The 18,421-nt window shown below is 38.3% G+C and overlaps 1 protein-coding gene across 5 annotated transcripts in view; it reads right to left on the reverse strand.

Annotated features, from left to right (window-relative positions):
* The window catches only part of kazna (kazrin, periplakin interacting protein a), a 121,949-nt gene extending 116,954 nt beyond the window's left edge, over nucleotides 1–4,995 (reverse strand). For all 5 annotated transcript variants that reach the window (XM_079239536.1, XM_079239538.1, XM_079239537.1 and 2 more), the window contains exon 1: nucleotides 4,445–4,995. In XM_079239536.1, the coding sequence (XP_079095662.1) occupies nucleotides 4,445–4,619 (175 nt within the window). In that variant the 5' untranslated portion in view covers nucleotides 4,620–4,995. The remainder of the gene's footprint in view (nucleotides 1–4,444) is intronic.
* Nucleotides 4,996–18,421: the final 13,426 nt, after the last annotated feature.

Below are 18,421 nucleotides of genomic sequence, written 5' to 3' on the forward strand. Positions count from 1 at the left end.
ATGCAGCAAAATCCACATAAATAAAATCTTCATGAAGGAATCATCAGAAGAAAGTTTCCTCTTTTTCCTCACTGCTACATTCAGCAAATCAGAAGTTTGCAGATGAACATTTAAACAAGCTCGGTTTATGCTGGAAACTACAATCAAAGAAAGAACAGTTCTCAAGCTGAAATCCAGGTGTGCTGACCTTGTTTTGCTCTTGTTTGGCAGTCAGTGAAATGAACTGAAAGATTCATGGGTGGAATAAAAGCAATTAAAGTTTGGTGATATGATACTAAACATTGTAACGGTGAGAGGTGCAACAAAAACTTCACATTGCTCAAAATGTTTTTAAAATGTGTTGTATTTGTATGCGAGATGTAATATGTCATGGAATTTAAGTTTTTATTGCAAACCAAGCAGGTTAATGCTTAGTCTTAGTCAAAGAAAAAAAAAAAAAAACTCAACTCTCAACCTCTACAAATACCCGTCTATGGAAGTGCTTTCCTGCATGTTCTCATGGAGTGTGTTTACATTTAAATGTGTAAGAAGGAATTAGGAGTGCACATCACGTTCCAGTTCAAGCACGTGTACATGCTGCACAATGGAAGAATGCAAATGTCCAAACTCCCCTCCTCAATGGTAATGAAGCATTTACTGTGTGTGCAGCGTCCCTCCAATATACTGACAGCTGAATGTTAACGTTGTACACAGACTGACAGGAGTCCTGCTGAGCAGAGGGGATCTGCACTAGTGCATAAAAATTGTAATCATACACCAAAGAAATTTCACTGAAATGTCATGTTACCTTAGCAAGACGGATGGGATATCTGGTAGTCAATGGAAAGAAAAGAGAGAGTATGCATTTTTGTTCCACCGCGAGAGGACATTAAAAGGACATCAATTTTTTCTGCTGCAGTTTCTGGACCGCCTAGTGCTCACAAGCACGGAGAGGAGGCAGAGATTTCCTGCCCCACTCCCACTGTAAGATGCCAATAGGTTCTGCCACCCAGCTGGTGGAGAACAGCTTCTCCTCTTCAAAATCTTGTTCTGATTAATGGGTGGCAATACTGCACTGCGTGCAGACTGGCTCAAACCAGGCTGAGACAGCAGTGGGCAGTCCCGCTTGTTTTAAAGGTCTGCTGCGTAAAGTCTGAGTGATCTATTGGCAGAAACACAATGTTTATCTTTTCATTTTAGCATAATCAAATAAATACAATATTTTTTTGCCAACGTTGGAAAGCCGCGTTATCTCAGCAAACCAGAAGGGACAAACAAAACCCTGGTTCCCGAGCAGGTCAATAATAGTTTTCACCGCTGCTGTAGCTTAGGAGAAGATGGGTTAAGGTTGCAATTTGCAATTTGAGTTGGTAGACATCACTGCACTCCAAACATTGAATTTAAAACCTAATGCATGCAAACTTGAGTTTGTATAAAAGTTTTCTGTACTGTACTTGTACTGTAGGAAGGAGCACTGCTGCCAATGTTGGATTAAAATCATTTTATGTTTTTATTTCAATTCAGTTTTTGGCAAATAGTATCAAAAGTGTAGGCATGTTTATGTCTTGGGTACTCTGTTCCACACCTCTCAAGTTTAAATTCCTTAAAGGCAAATTGCAATTTAAAATAGTTATTTGTGGTGATTGTCATTGTCTAAAGAAGAGTTTTGGATGCTGTCTGATGTTTTGCACTGCTGCTGTGGAGAAAAAAAAACAAAAAATCTTGCTAAAATAGCAAACACTAAAAAAAAAATTAAAAAAAAATAAAAATCTGTTGATCTCCTTTCTGAAATTCTCTACAAGATTTAATGAGTCATTATACAAAGAATGAGTAAACCTTGACAAACAAAATAATTTTCCAGGATGACAGAAAAGTTCTGTCACACAGCAGCAATTTGCTACAGAAAGATAGCTGGTTTCATCAAAGAACTTGTCACAATAATATAAATGTTATTTCTGCCAACAGTTTGAGAAACTTTTAACATCAAAATGAGATGGTTTTGCCAAATTTATCCAATGTGTGTAAATGTGCACTGATTGTATCACTGATAGTATCACACACAACCTTTTTTCAGTGTTTTTCCATTTATATACACCTGTGTTAGAAGATTTTAAAAGATTTTAAAATGGTAAAACTATTGCTAAAAACTTTATAGAGTAAAACTGAAACAAAATACCAAAAGGCTAAAGGTCAACATGGTGAAATTTTGTATAAAACCCCAAAAATGGGCTTTTACTCCACACTGTCAACTTCCAGAGCAGAGCAATGTCCCATTTGTTCCCATACACACACAGAGAAGCATTTAAGCATGAAACAAGGCCACAGGCAGAAGTTTTGGGTTACTTTTATAGCTACATATTCCTAAACAAGTGGCCAACAACAACATCTTAACACAGCTAAATGTCTTCCATTTAAATTTTCCACTTTGAGGGAGACATGGACGCTTGTTTCTGTGCATGTTCTAGAAACAGTCATTATCTTCTTCAGACCACTACAAACAGATAATACGTGAAGAGCTTCCATTTGTTCATGGCTAAGATAAATGTAATATGCTAATTCAAACTCCCTAGGCAGTAGAAATGCAATTAAGGTCAGCTAGGCTTCTAGCAAGGTTAGTTGTGCTGGTTGTGAAGCATCCCCGACACATCTTCTCACAACACTCCCTCTTTGCCGGCTGTGCACTGAACCAGCAACCCTTACCACACACCTCCCTCCCCAGCACAGCCACTGGTGATAAATTACCTAATCCCTCTATCCCCAGTTGTTTCCATTATACACCCAAAGCTTGTAAAGAACGGCAGGAGAGACAGGGGGTTGAAAACAGACAACAAGAGGCGGGTGTGAAGCGGAAAAAACTTATTGACTGAGATACAATGACAAAGAGACGATGTACAGGCCAAACAAAGGCAGGAACAGGCAACCATATCTTCAGTTTCAAAAGGACATGTGTGCATGGCTTTTTTTTTTTCTATTAAAAAACAGAAAAGAGAGCAGTAAGAAACACAGAGATAGATCTATCATGAGGAAAAGAAAGCACCTTCAGAGAGAGATCTGCAGATAGGTGTCAGCGGCTGAAAGGGAATTGTTTCAGAAATACTAAGACTATGACAAGACTGGACCAGTTTGTCTTTTTTCCGCAGCCTTTGTGATGTAAATGCGTATCTTTGACACCTGCTCATAGATTCCACTGCTGAGTGTGCACATCACTGGCATCATTTCAGTGTTTAAGTGGAGCTGAGAAGCAGCAACAAGGGACGGTGACATCAGTGATCAAACCGTCTTAGAGGAACGCTCGTCATCATTCACACAGGCACACACACTGCTATGGAAACGGCAGGAATGTAAACGAGCACCAGTGTTAAAGGGATAATGCAAAGCGTACGCACACGAGAAGAGAGACGCAACTCCAAAACAATGTCACACAGTCAGTCCATTGAAAACATTGCTGACACTGCCTCCGATCAGCTGTATTAGACTGCCCGCATTCACATTTGCCTCTTTTAAAAACCACAGCCGAGGTCAACCGAGGACTAAGTGCTTCGCTGTCTGTAGAAACGGATAGTTAGCTAAGATTTTTTTTTTTTTTAAATGTCTAGGAGGAAATAGTGCAGGTCTGTTACTGAGCTTGATCTCGGAAGTGTCTGAGGGAGATGTGGTTTCACAGCGGAGTGCTGCCAAAGCCAACGTATCATAGACTGCTCACTGAACCAGCTGACTGCTATGGAAACAGCAACAGTGAGAGAATATGCGTGTGGCAAAAGTTGAAAGGACACAGGAAAGTATACGCACTCAAATCCATGCATAGCTGTGTGATCGGCCATGCCTGTGCATGTACACACAATGTTGAATGCACATCTGTTTTCTATCTGTGTGTGAAACTGGGCGTAAAAGTTGAAAAAGGACAAACAAAGCAGCAGCAGCGGCGAACACATGTCCACACAGAGGATAGACTGGGCAACCATTCAAACAGCTCAGTAACAGTAACCCACGGCAACCCCAAAACCAGCTTTCTTTCCCTTCCTTCTCAGGAGACATAGATCTTCTGCCCAGTTAGGGGAGGACTGAATGAACTAGCACACAGCGTGCCTGAGTGTAAAAAAGACGCTGTAACTTCACCCACTCTGCCCCTACTGAAGTGCAACACCAACCCCCCCATCAGAGGTTCAGAGGTTAATTATTCAACACGAGAAGGGATTTGTGGTGGAACTAAGAGTGGACGCAAGCCAACACAAGCTGCTCGTCTCTTTTACTCAGTTCAAACCACAAACTGCCTTTCAGACATGCATGTATTCCCACCAATAGAGGTATGAGAGAGGGGGGGGGTCTTTTTTTTTTTGTCTTTTTTTTTCAGATCAACGCCAATACCATGCACTTTACAAGATTACACACAGTTACACCTCCACTTATTCTTCTCCACATGCTCTGCACAGTCAGTCTCACTCTACATTCAGAGTGGCTCTCTTACCGTTGTGGTTGTGTTGCAGGGTCTCAGGCATGCTGGCAGAGGAGTCTGTTGCGCCCAGCTCTGCAAGTCTGCGGCTGGTGGCGCTCAGTTCTGACCTCAGGTTGGTCACCTCCTGGCTGGCTGACTGAATGGCCCCATCGATGCGCTGGGCCAGCTGCTTGTTGTCATCCATCATTTTCAGGATTTTTGCCTGAGGGAGAGAGGAGAATCCAGACACGGTGTCATGCTGACAAGTTGACCATTTCCTGACAAGGAAGGCTTTTCCAGATAAAATCCTCCTCCTCTTTCAGTTTTCTGACTCTTCCTGTTCCGTTTTTAATAAGAAAGCCAAGTTAAATCCTCAAAGCAGTTTTTTCCTTTTCCTTAAAGAGGCGCATCTGGCTCAGGAAAAATGAGTATTTGCTGGAAGGAGCCTACGTTTTAGAGATGGCGTATGTGTAGTGGGAGTGTGTCAGTGTGAAAGCATGCCTGTGTGTGTGAGAGTTCGGTCACAGCATGTGTGTGTCTGCGTGTGTCAGAGAGCCAGCACTGCCCCAGTGAAATGTGCACCCCGCAGCTGACTGTTGAAAGGACACAGAGCATTGAGAGATGACAAGCACCTTTTTAAATGGACTGTACCATTTGCAGACAAAGGGAAGGGGGGTGGGTTAGTCTATCCAAGCACAAGGAAGTCAGAGATCTTCATCACAGCTGGCTTCAGGAAATACTGATATAAGCCTGTAGGATTGTGTTTTTTACTAAAATGATTCAAAGGAAAAAGTTCTGTAATGTAATTTAAGACAAACATTGATTTAAATCAAACTTTTCTCCTCTGAGAGTCCAAACTGCAAGGACCTCCTGCAATGGGCTCAAAAGGAAGGAAATAATTAGTTTGACAAAGAGCTGTTGTGGCAAGAAAAACACAAACAATTAAACAATGAAAACCCTTATCGCAGCATCACAGTGAGGCATTAGTCATGCAAATAAAAGCATTTTAGAGTTTCTGCTGTGATAATTTGGAAATATTTAAACCCCAGAAGACTAAGTGGTTAAACTTTAATGTATTAAAGTAATGAAATATTCATGCATACTTCCAAACATACACTGGAATATGAGGTCCAGTATGGACAATAGAGCCAGCTATTCAATTAGTTCAGTCTGCAGCATAAAAACCCAAACATTTGTTTGTTACAGTCTGTTTAACCTAACTTTTTCAGAGTTCTATGTTCAAAACTAAATGATTATTTGTTTTTATTTCTATAAAACAGGAACTGTTGACTATGTTAATTATGTTTTATGTTAAAGATTCAACTGAAAAATAACCAGCTATTTGTAAACAGCCTAAATACGATCATTGAATTAACAAAAGTACTGACCTCTACTCTTGTGGTTAGTTATTTTCATCTACTGTCCTAAAAAAAAGATAACTGCTCTTAGTAAAGGCAGCAACACAATCACTACAACCCTCTTTAGCATATGGCTAATGATTCAAAGTGAGTAAAACCTTAATGCATCTTTCTCCCCGCTGCTGCAATACAGTGGGCTACTGTTGAAAGTATCTGCAACCGAGGTGTGAAAACTGTGACGTTTCTTTCAAAATGTCAAATGTTTTCCTGAAATTGGAAAAGAGGTTGCTGGACATTAGATCCTCACAAGACAAAAAAGCCACAAGATGAATTCAGAGTTGCTCAATAGTGAGACACTTGAGCAGATAGGGAATTAACATGCCTGTCAATAGGCATCGGATACTAATAAGGCTCAATAAATTACACTGAATACATTCTGTTGCATTCAATCACTACAACAAAACATACGTTTTTGAAAACCTCTGTGATAGTTCTGCTTTGGAAATATGTGAGAAAGAAAAGTAAAAGCTGGTCAAAACCTGCATCAAACAATGATTAAGGCCGTTTAAACAAGCATTTTTTCTATGTTTCTTGATTTAGGAAATAAATGGTGAATGATAAATAGAAATATTGACAAGCACATAACTATTATTGTAACTATTATTGTTAGAATAATAATCACTGGCCACTTTATATGGTGGCTATATTAGTTTCAGTTGTTTGGTAACAGATTTTAGTATCCAATCACAAGAAAACTGGTCAAGATAGCTTGTTCAAAGCTAAAGTTCAAACTATGCATCGAATGGGTAAGAAAAAGGGATCTAAGTTACTTTAAACAAGGCGTGGTTTTTGGTGGCCTACTGGATGGTCTCAGTATTTCAGAAATGTCTGATTTACTGGGAATTAGAAATACATCTCTAGGGCTAAGAGAGAACAGCCTGAAAAAGAGAAAGTATCCAGCAACAGCAGTTGTCTGGACCTTATAATGCCTTACTGTGGGGCATATTTTCTTACCACACTTTTGGCTACATATTATCAACTCAACATCTTTTAAATGTCACAGCCTGACTCTTGCTGATGACCATGTCCATGTCTTTATGAATACATCTTCCGATGGCAACTTCCTGCAAAAGAATACACAATGTCAACAAACTTAAATCAATTCAAGCTGGTTTCTTAAACATGGCATGAATTCACTGGACTCCAATGACCTCAACAGTTGCCAGAACTCAGTCCAGTATAATACTTTTGGGATGTGGTGGAATGGGAGATTCTGGTCATGGAATCTGTGAGGAATGTTTCCAACACCTTGCTGAATCCATTCCATCCATCCCTGGTCTGAAAAAGAGGTCTAATGCAGTACTAGCAAGGCATTTCGAATAAAGTGGCAGGTGTGTGTTCAACACTGTCATGTTGCATTATGACCAAACGCTGAATCTATGCACAACTTACAAAAAAACTGTGTGATTGCTTGTCATTTGAGATTCATAGTGTATTTTGTAAATAAGAGACAATGCTAAATAACTCCAAAAAAGGCTTTAACGTGGAAGTAAACTGACTTTTTTTTTTTTTTTTTAAATATCTCCCTGCATATAAGATGAGCTAATATTTTGTGTCTTAACAAGGCTATAGCATAAAGCTGATATCTACTGATATGAAAAAGAAAAACTAAAAAAGAAATTCCTTGTGGTGGCAAATCTAAAGCTATTTTTCAGCTATTTTAATGTCCTCCTTCCTGTAGCCCAGCACCAGGTGGTATTCAGGAATGAGTCTGCTACTGGCTGCCTGTGGGTGACTTCATGTTGTAGGAATACCTAATAAACTGAAAAGGTGGCGTTTAAAGACTGCAGTCGAATTGCCAAATGTTTATTAATGAGAGGAGACTCCCAACATTGTCTGGTTTAATTTTATTTATGTCTTTATTTAAAAAAATGTAAAAAATAACAAATACAAAACAAAAACATTTCATGCATGTCACGGATTTTGTTAACCCCTTCCTGCAAAGTTGTGTGGTCACAGAGGAAGAGTTGGTTGTGGAAGCTGGACAAGATCAACTGAAGCACCTGACCTGTCCTGAATGCATCTTTCTTGCTCCCACAGGGTTTTAATGTTATTGGACATAATGATGTTCTCTACCAGAGGCAAAAAGCTCACAAATTTCTATTCAGGGTGTGCTGCTTCAAAATCATCATTACAAGTCATCCCCACAATGGACTGCCAGTCTGCTCAGCATGTATCTTGCCTCTCACCTAGCTGCCGGGTTAGGCTCTGGTTCCCCACAATCCTGCATTAGAGTAAGCACGCAGAGATGGTTTATTTTAAGATTTTGTCCTATTTGTTGTCTATTTGTTTGTGTCTTCATTATTTAAGCTTAATGTGTTTGTCAAAAATGCATACTGATTATCCAAATAATTAGCTAAATAATAAATAAGAAAATAATTTTATATAGTGGTTAAGCCAATTGTTTTATTGCTGCAAACCATCTCACCTACAAGTAAAGAAAATTTAAAACTAGGTTGAAACTAAGTGTATGTGATCAGTTTTAAATCACTATTTATAGACTGCATTCATTCACAACCGATCAGCTAAATATTCAGAGAGAGGTGTGAAGGATTATGTTTGTTGGGATTGGCCAATGCTACAGACTGCAGCCAAGTACTCGTCTCCTCAGCATTATTCTCTGCTGTCAGTTCTCTTTAAAAAGAAGAGCAGATCTAAACCTACTGTCTACTTGAAAGCTCAATTCAACAAACCAGATAATGAACATATAAGAGATTAAAAGAATCTTAAATGTTTTTCATGAGCTGCACAGTTAAGAAAAACTGCATCAGATTCCACCTGAAAGCCCAACCCCACACTGAACTTTTTCATTCTACTCTAACATCAAGCTGCGACAGCATGTATACTCACCCAGGAGTATAGCTGTGCTAATGTTTGACAAGGTTATATTGTGAAACTGAAGACCGCAACCTGTCTCGCATGTGATTAACAGAGATCAGCTACCAACCCAGGCACTTTCAGAAAGTGTGAAAATAGTCTAAAGTGCCTGTATGGGTGTGTGGGTCAGATATTAAAGTTATCACAGTTGTCTCAAATGAAACTTAACTTGCAGTCCACTCATATAGAAGCAGAAAGATGAGAAGCAGGCGTTCACCATGTCTTCTACAGACCCATTCAACCATCTGCCCAGACACTACTCACCCCTCCCACCTCCTAAGTGCATATCGTGTTGTTATTTATAGACGACCCTGCCACTGCATATGATACATTAGTCGCAAAGGAAAGAAGCCACACACACACACACATACACACACACACACACACACACTCACTTTCACTAAACCCCATTTGGGGATTAATAATCCCAAAGTCACCTAATGTTTGTAAATGAAATTCATGTCTTGTCAGGTGACATAAAAGTCAACTGGGCCCTCAGGATTATAAATACATCATGTTACCAAAGTGAGTGAGGGCATTTGTTTCCATCCATCTTTTTATAAAAAAAAACATTTTTTTATTATGTGCATTCTATCATCATACAACTCGATTTCCCCTGTGGTTTCTTGCTGTGAATAAAATTTGAATATACATTCTTAGGTCTGCATTTGTGAGTAAACTGGATGGATATGAACATTTTATAGAGTATGTTTGATGTGATTGCTTTATAAAGTCTGACAGACACATAGCCATGATGGTGTGATGTAACCATGGTGTGCATGTCAAAAAATAGAGTGAAAAAGGACAAGATTGTGGGTTTTGTTAAGTTCTGATAATGTATTTACATTGGAAATTGACTACATAATCCAGTTCTTGCCCAGATTTACATGAAGAAGAGAAAAGCATTCCAAAAAAAATGCATGTCAAATAAAAAGTAGATTATTTTATCATCTGAACAAAGTTTTACAAACTTCTATCCTTGTCATTTAAGTGGACATCTGTTTAGCAAACAATGGCTAAGAAACTAGAGAAATGAATCTACACAATGCACCATGTTCTCATGTGAAGAGCTGGTTTTGAATTGCATCATTTTGTGTATCTAAATGTGCTAAGTGTTTTGTTGGGAGCTAAAATTTATACAAGCATTCATGCGTGGAGAACCTGACCCATTTCTTTGTGTATATTATGAAAATGGGCCATTTCTCAAGTTTCTTTCGTTTAGACTTGAATATGTCTGCTGATCAGTGGAGTGAATCAGGACACAGTGTATCGGTAATTAGTGGGTGTGCCAAGGTTTGGATTAGCATGTGAATAGTGACAGTAGAGAGTGAGGTCAGAGCTCTGTAGCTATTCTTCATTGTTCTGCAGCTGAGCATCCGTACAGCAGACCTTCTGCAGCCAAGTCGCTGGATTAAACCAAAGTCATGCAAAAATTTTCTGCACTGATGTCTGGATGTAGCACTCTTTAAGCCTGGTGGATTTGGTTGTTTGACTTACACAGCAACAGAATTGTGTTGCTATGTATTAACAGTTACCACTGACTTATGGTATTATAATCATTGCCTGGCAACTACATAAACTGTTCCCATTTTGAAAAAAAACAACATATAAAAAACTTGCTACATATGTTACAGCTTTGTGAGGGTTAATTAAATGTTTGTCAAAAGTTAAAATTTCCTGTCTGCCACAACAAGCAAAGTGAAAAAAAATAAAATAAATAAAGTTCTGGAAACAGAACAAAATGTAAATGTCACCATGGAAACACATTTGGGCATCCACAGCTGCAGACCCTTTGTCAAGCAGGCTCATTATACTTTCTCTATGTTTCACACAAGCATTCCACTTTAATCCAGCAAACATAATGGACTTACTGGGGTTGGAACAGATATTTTGTAGACTGCTGGTCCAATGTTTGCTTCAAATGGAAACTTAGCTGTGCTGTTGTCACAAGATGTCACAAGGTTAGATGAGGACATATGTAGAGAGAGCACGCTGCCTCCTGCTGCTGAAAAAGATTATCTATTTTTTGGATTTTTTTTTTTAATTTAATATTTTTATTTATCCATCTTTTCGTACTGTTAAGTAGCTGCTTCTTGACAACTGTAGAGACACAGATATTGCCACATATATGCTAAAAATCAGTTGGATTGATAGTAAACTGAGCTGCATGGTAATGTGGTAGTTAGCACCATCAGGTCACAGCAAGAAGGTTCCTAACATAACTCTCAACTGGGGCCTTTCTGTATGTTGGCACACTCTGTGTGAATATGTGAATGCTCTTTGTTTACGGCAGGATTTTCCCCAAAAGAATTCAGGTTGGGTTCATTGACATCAGCATCAAGCCAGATGTTTGTCTTCAGATGTTTATCTCCAGTTATGTTTTTATATTGATGTTTCAGTTAAAGAGACAGAAACTAGAAACCAGAGTTTATGTTTGTGCAAAAAGGGGTGGGGGGAGCAGTATGCGTTGTGTGGGTGTGACTCTAATGATGTGTGTATGAAAAAGAGTTTATGATCAGTTGTGTGTTATTCAACATACACCTGATGATTTTTTATACTTGAGTGTGTGAAGGTTTTGTGTACATATATATATATATATATATATATATATATATATATATATATATATATATATATATATATATATATATATATATATATATATATATATATATATATATATATATATGTGTGTGTGTGTGTGTGTGTGTGTGTGTGTGTGTATATATAATGGGGCGGCATTACGGAGCCCAACTCTCAAAATATCTTACCTTGGATATTCATAAGGGCAGATAATTAGAGAACACTGTTGAGAGGAAAGAAACAGCAGCAATAAATTACATCACTGTACACTGGCTATAGCTCACAGTGATAAATGTATAAAAGCATTTTTATTTATCTACTGGACAACATTCAGAGATTTTTTTGTCAATTATCTCACATAACGGCTCCAGGCTCAGCCTGCCACGTAGTGAGATCAGTAAGTGATATGCTTCAATAATTAATCCCTGTATAAGCCTAAAGGAGGAGCAAGCACAACAAAAATATAAATAGTAGCCTCTTAATGTAGAAGTCAGTTAGAATAATTAATATGGGAATAAACATTTGGAATACCCCAAATGTGAGACTGGCGAGAACTTAACATATGGATTTTTATGGATATTTCTCCTTTCTACTGTCACAATCCCAGCGATACAGAATATCTAAATATGTCATAATGATCACTACACAAAAATCCATGTTTTTAGTCATTCAGACTATGCCTCTGCAATGCAGAGATTATGGGCTGCACCAAAATCACCTGCTCATTGATAGCATCTAGGATGGCCAGCCAATGAGGTGGAAATAGCACTATACTGCAGGGCCGCGCTCATGCAACCTTTTTGCAACCCCCTTTTTTTCCCTAAAGCAAAAGGAAATGGTTTAATGTCCTCAGAGGAGTAAGGAAATTGAGTTTTTGTAGCCAAGTGCGATCTTGATTTCTTATCTAGATCATCTTATCTTATTGGGGAGAATGGGACAGAAAAAGTCCCTCTCCAGAGTGAGAATGCACAAGATAGACAAATGACAAACATACATATCAGGGGAGAATTTTAAGTAAGGGGGTTTTGTTAAAAAACAGAGAAGGTAGATGTTCTCCTCAACAGCATACATTCCAGGTCTGGGTCCTGAATCACTACAGTTGTGTAAGACTGACTGTACATCATGTTTCTCTCAGGCTGCATATATTCTCACCATTCATTGCACTGAACAAGATACTGTATTACAGGATAAGTACAGTTATGAAATACTTTTTCTACTTGCATGGCATCACTCTAAACCTCTAAGGCAAGCTTAGTACAGTTTAAAGAATGTAAAACTCTGATCCTGGACGGCCACTGTCCTCCAGGTTTTAGATGTTTCTCTCTTGTGTTAAAGCGGACTCAAATCAAACGGATCAACTCAAAACGAAGGACTGGACTTCATCATGCCTGGTTAAAGCTACAGACAAGGCAAGTTTATAAGTATGGCACACTTCATATACAAGTAATTTTAAAGTGATTGGAACAAAAAATAAAAGCATTACAATACACTAGTCTAAATAAGTTAAAAGATACTGCTGTAGTATGCCAATACAGTAGTAAGAACTATTGACATCTAGAAGTAAAGATGGAAACAGAAAGGACAGCAAATACCAGGGACAGTTGTGAACGGTCAGAGGCCAAAATTCCTTCAAACACAAACATGCTTTCATCTCCGAGTGGATCCAGTGGCCTCAGGGGCAGAAATGACTGCACTACAGGTAACTACTTCAAAATGGTTTTCATGTGGGCTGTCTGTAAAGGCATTACTTATCCCCAAACAGTGTTCTAGTACATATGAAACCATCCCAGTGCTGCAGTTTCAAAGCTCACAGGGATTTCACTTCACACACATAGTTGTTTATCCATTCAGACACAGACACATCATAGGACAAATTATCAATAAGAATATAGAAAGTGCCATGTGTGTGGACCTACAACAAGTAGATATAAATGGCCCATTTTGAGAGAATAAACAATAAGTTGTTTTAGTAAGGTGATCAGATAGATTAGATAAGTGATCGAAGCTTGAATTAAGCTCAGTAAAGACAGAAGTGAGTTGAAATTTATCATTTCTAGTACATCAGAGACAGACATGACATCAGAGGATGTTTGGAGACAGTCGGTCCTGCTGAGGCTGAGTCATGTGATTTTTCCTAACTAACATAACCTTTGGGAGACAAGCAGTCCAATGCATTTGTTCCAGAAGAGGGAAGAGGTCATGTAAACAAGTTCTTTCACCCCACAGTCTCTTAAGGAAATATCAGACCCATTGTGAATCATTCCTGTGACACTAAACTTGTGTTTGTCAGTCAAACAAATTAGAATAAAAAGCAGTTGTTATAGTAACTTTATATGATGGCCATCTCATTTTCAACAGCACTTTCTCATGACAGCTGGAAACACAAGTAAAAACCTACCTTTGAAAACCAGTTAAAATAACCCTAAATAGACTTCCATAGGTTTGGACACACTTTCCCAATAGATTCAATGGAAAAATATACTGGACTGGTACTTTACATTCAGATATTTACTATTTCCAATTGGTTACATATCTAATAGTTGTACATATTCACAGGTGTCCAAGGTCTCTTATCCTTGTAACACCTGACATGGTCTGGAAAGGAGGACATGACTGACTGCTGGTGAGGTTTATCATGTGTAAAATGTGTAAAATCCGTACACTCCAGTATCAGTTCTTCTAAAACGGAGACAAGAGTTACTGGATGACACAAGACAAGAAGTGAATTCATCCCACAGGGGTAGGTCAACACAGAATCATGATCACTACTCCAGTCTGTTTATTGTCAACCCTCCACTTCCTTCACAGTTTAAACATTACAGAGCAGCTGGAGGATAGGAAACCACTCTGAGCGCAATCTCCTCCCAAGAGATTAGACAAGCTGTTTTATAACTGAAAGGTCACAAGTTTGATGCCCACAACACTAACGCAAATATTAGAGTGAGTCGTTGAACTTTCCACAGTGCCAGTGCAGGACACTTACACTTGCATAGAAATGTACGACTTTTGTTCTATTCTATTCTATTCTATTCTATTCTATTCTATTCTATTCTATTCTATTCTATTCTATTCATTTGGCAGACGCTTTCATCCAAAGCGGCATGTGGTCAATATGCCATAGCGACTTACATTTGTATGCTTGAATGAATGGGGCTTTCTCCTGTCTGTTGTTTTCTGACACATGTTGACACAGATATTAAAATATGTCTGACATATCTTATGAAGAAAATATGTAAGGTAGTAATATTATAATGATCTGAAAATGCCTTTGACATGCACCTCATCACTTAGTTATCATTTTAATTATCTTTTAAGTGATGCATTTTATTTACAATTTCATTTTTTATTTCTTTTATTTTTACTACATTTTAGTAATTTGTTATTGCGTGTGTTGTATGTTTATCTAATGTGCTCTTACTACTGCTTTCCAATGTGATTTTAACATTGCAAATGCCAAATAAACTGAACTCAACTGAACTGATGTTTTATTTGCTTGTTTTTTCTTTTTCTCCATGTCAGTCATTTCATAATTAAAAAGCCTCAAGTAACCCACCAGCCTACTGGTACTCACTTAAAAAAGATTAACACAAAATATTCTCTGACAGTCAACATGGATTTAAATCGATCTGTTCAACATCACTGTAAGTACTTCTAAAAACAAGGAGGGACTAAAAAAAACAGTAATAAATTGTAACCAAACTCAATAAACAAATGTGAACAATTTATTCAATTAAGATAAAACCAGCACCAAAAACCAGTTGAGCAACAAATTAAGGGATAGCTTTTTGATCCACTTCATATGAATACTTTGCCCTTTTTTTTTATGTTGTTTTTCCGTAAATAAGAAGACAATAGCATATGTCTATAATCAGAACAGACACAGGTTGCTCATCTCTTACTGAGATGAGAAACTTGTCTCAGACAGCAAACAGACTCCCGGCAAGTGAACCTCAATGTTCATGTTGTGCTTGTCACCACCGGCACAACATGAACTCTCAGGTGGGAAATAAAACACACAGATTAAGTCAGTTAAACACAGTTTGTTGACACATGCAGCTAGGGTTTCCTATTCTGTCTGACAAGAGAGGGAATGCTTGTGTTGGAGAACGGCGTCAACTCATCTCCTCGTCTCATCTTGACCAGTTTCTTTAATCTCTTGTTCCATTCACACTAAGCACCATCACACATTCTCCTGCCTACACATGGCCATTGTTGGTGTGAAGCAGATCCAGATAGGAAAGGCAAAGAAAGATTTTTCATAAGAACAAGCATAGGGGCGATGCATAGGAGCTCACACATAGCAGACAAACAGGTTGGTGGGCTGTGATGGGAATTAAGACACCCAATCATTTGAAGCGGGACAACCAGGGAACAATATACCTGCATAGGTTGGAAAGCAAGCAGGAACATTCCTTTAAAATGTGTTAAAATCTGGGCGTGACATGTCATCGATTAACATCCACTGAAGGTGGTAAAGACTGTGTATGCAAAGCAGGCGATGAAAGTAGATTTTATACACTGACTTTCTATCCTTCCAACAGAAATCCAACCATCATGCATGTGGTAAAGCAAGGTTTTCTGAAAAATAAATTCTACATCTACTTCTTTCCTATATATGCAAATCTTCAGATTCACCACACACAACTGCAGCAGCAGCCAGACATTATTTGAAGCTTTTTCAGACTGAAGTGGCTTTTTCCATATGCACTCACAAATGTTTACAGAACAACAGAGCAGAGACTCTGAATGCACTTCACATCTGGCACTAAAATAAATCTTAAACAATGTTGTTGGATTGTGACCCCAAGAGCTCATGGAGGGTCCCCTGTTCCTGCTGAAAGGCAGTCTGTTGCTGCATGTCTCATTGGAGTAAACCCTCCTTCAAATTATAAGTGTAGGGGAAATTTCAGTGGTTTCAGGAAAATATTTGTGAATGTTTGCTGTCTTTGTATGTTTTTGACTAGACTAGACTAGTTCAGGTTGAGGGGGAGCTCCTGTCTCTTCTGCTCAGTATGCAGCATATCGTCTTTAAGAGATGAGGACTGAGAGGAGCTGTGTTAAGGTGCTGGAGGGGCGGGGTTGATTTTGATTCTGGTTGGCTTGTATCCTTTCAAAAGCACTTTCTCTCAAAAGCACAGCACACAGATGGCGAGCCTTACATTTAAATGACAAATGTTAAAAAAAATGAATATGTAACAATCCTTTTTTTTTTTAATTTTAATGAAAAATGTTCTACTATTTAGTTTCAATCAGTGCCACAAGTAAGATGTGACAAGAAGTTTTATTTAGAAGGTTTTGAAATATCCAGCTGCGTAGTAAATATAACATATTGCTGAAGGGGAAAAAAAAGATAATGAGAAGGTGACTGTAGTCACTCATTTAAAAGTACAACATAAAATTACGGTTTTTCCAACAAATTTAAGTCCTTTTTTTGTTGTTTTTTTAATCAATGGAAAACACCTAAAAAAAGTACTGATTAAACCAATTCTCATTGTCAGTCATAACATGTTTACTCTCAGTGCTCTACAACTTACTCGTGAGGGTGAGAAGAGTGCATGCAATGACAGGCTGCTCTGCAAATAGACTTCTACAGAATTTTAAGGAGCAGTGTGTAACAAAATCAAAGGTTAATGACAAAAACCTTTGAAATATCATTAAAAACTGGGCACAATTGTGACAGCGGCAGCATCGCACATCGCACTCTTGGATCGTTTGTCTCCAAGAAGTTTGATTGATTTTGAAATTAAAGGAAATTTTAATCTACTGTGCCAAAAAAATATTTAAATGAATTCGGGGCCTAGTTAATAATCAGTCAAAGAAACTCTGATTGGTTGTAGCGCCATGGGACAGTGACAAAAACATAAAATTTTCAGCTTTCTTGTGTTGCGTCGCAAACCACAATGTGCATGTCTATGAACACAAATTTTTTCATGCACTAATGTTGCCTGTTGTTTGGCTGGAGAAGTGCAAGCCATTTTCAACCCATTGTGTAAGTTCCACAAGGAATGAACAGAGAGGAGACAACATTGTCCCTTGTGTGTGAAATCCATTAGAGTACTGATTGGGATGAGTGATGCCTTAAAGTCAGCTTTTTGACATACATGTATATATGTATATTCTCCTTGTGTATGTGTGGATTCTCTCTCTGGGTAAACCAGCTTCCTCCCACCATCCAAAGGTTAATTGGTTTCTCTGAAATGTTCCTAGGAGTGAGTGTGAATCTGAACAGTTGATTGTCTCTCTGTTTCAGTCCTGCAATGGACTGGCAACCTATCCAAGATGTCCAATCACTGCTGAGATAGGCTCCAACTTCTCAGCAAATGCTCTGAAAATCAATGATTTTTTGATTCATATCTTCCCCTTCATATTTAAAGACACATAAACATGATCCACTTTAAGTTAATGGATAATTGGAGGCAAAATGTGTAATAAGTGGGTCAGAATGGCACACATAGAGCAACACAAGTGGAAAAAGACAGGCATCAGTTCACTGACAGAACAAGACCTAGATCTGTTACTTCATGTCACATACACACAAAGAGGAAGGCCCGCCTCTATTGTAATCAGGAAGCTTCATATTACACACTGGTTCTGTCAGGTTCCCCATGATTGACCTATTGAGTTTCCATCTGTCTTAGATGCAAGACACAAGGATTCATTCACAAATTTAAAAAGAAGATATATTTCTTAAATAAATAAACAGGACAAATTGATGAAAAACCAACTTTCCATTAACTCCAACCAGAAATTTTGTATGTTCAGATTCAGATATTCCTGTTACAACACCGCAGTTCTCATCCACTGCTGAGACCAGTATATTATAATGGCAACTCAATGGACTTTGTTACCAGGGAAAATTAATAGTTTTGTAACTAAACCAAATAAGCCTCTTAAGAGAGATGTTCTCTACCTGAAAATGCAAGGAGCAAAGCGGCACCTGCTGCTGATTTAACACCTGATGAGGGTAGACCCCATTGAGAGAAGACACAAAAGCACACTATAAATTTTGAATTACCTTGAAGAAGACAGGTGGCCTTAAATTAACATGTACTAAAAGTTGCTGGTTCAAAAGTGGACTAATTACACTTGTAAAGGATACGACTCCACAAGTGATTTGGATGCACTGCATGGT

This window comes from Telmatherina bonti, assembly GCF_933228915.1.
Source record: "Telmatherina bonti genome assembly, chromosome: 4".
NCBI classification, from domain to species: domain Eukaryota; kingdom Metazoa; phylum Chordata; class Actinopteri; order Atheriniformes; family Telmatherinidae; genus Telmatherina; species Telmatherina bonti.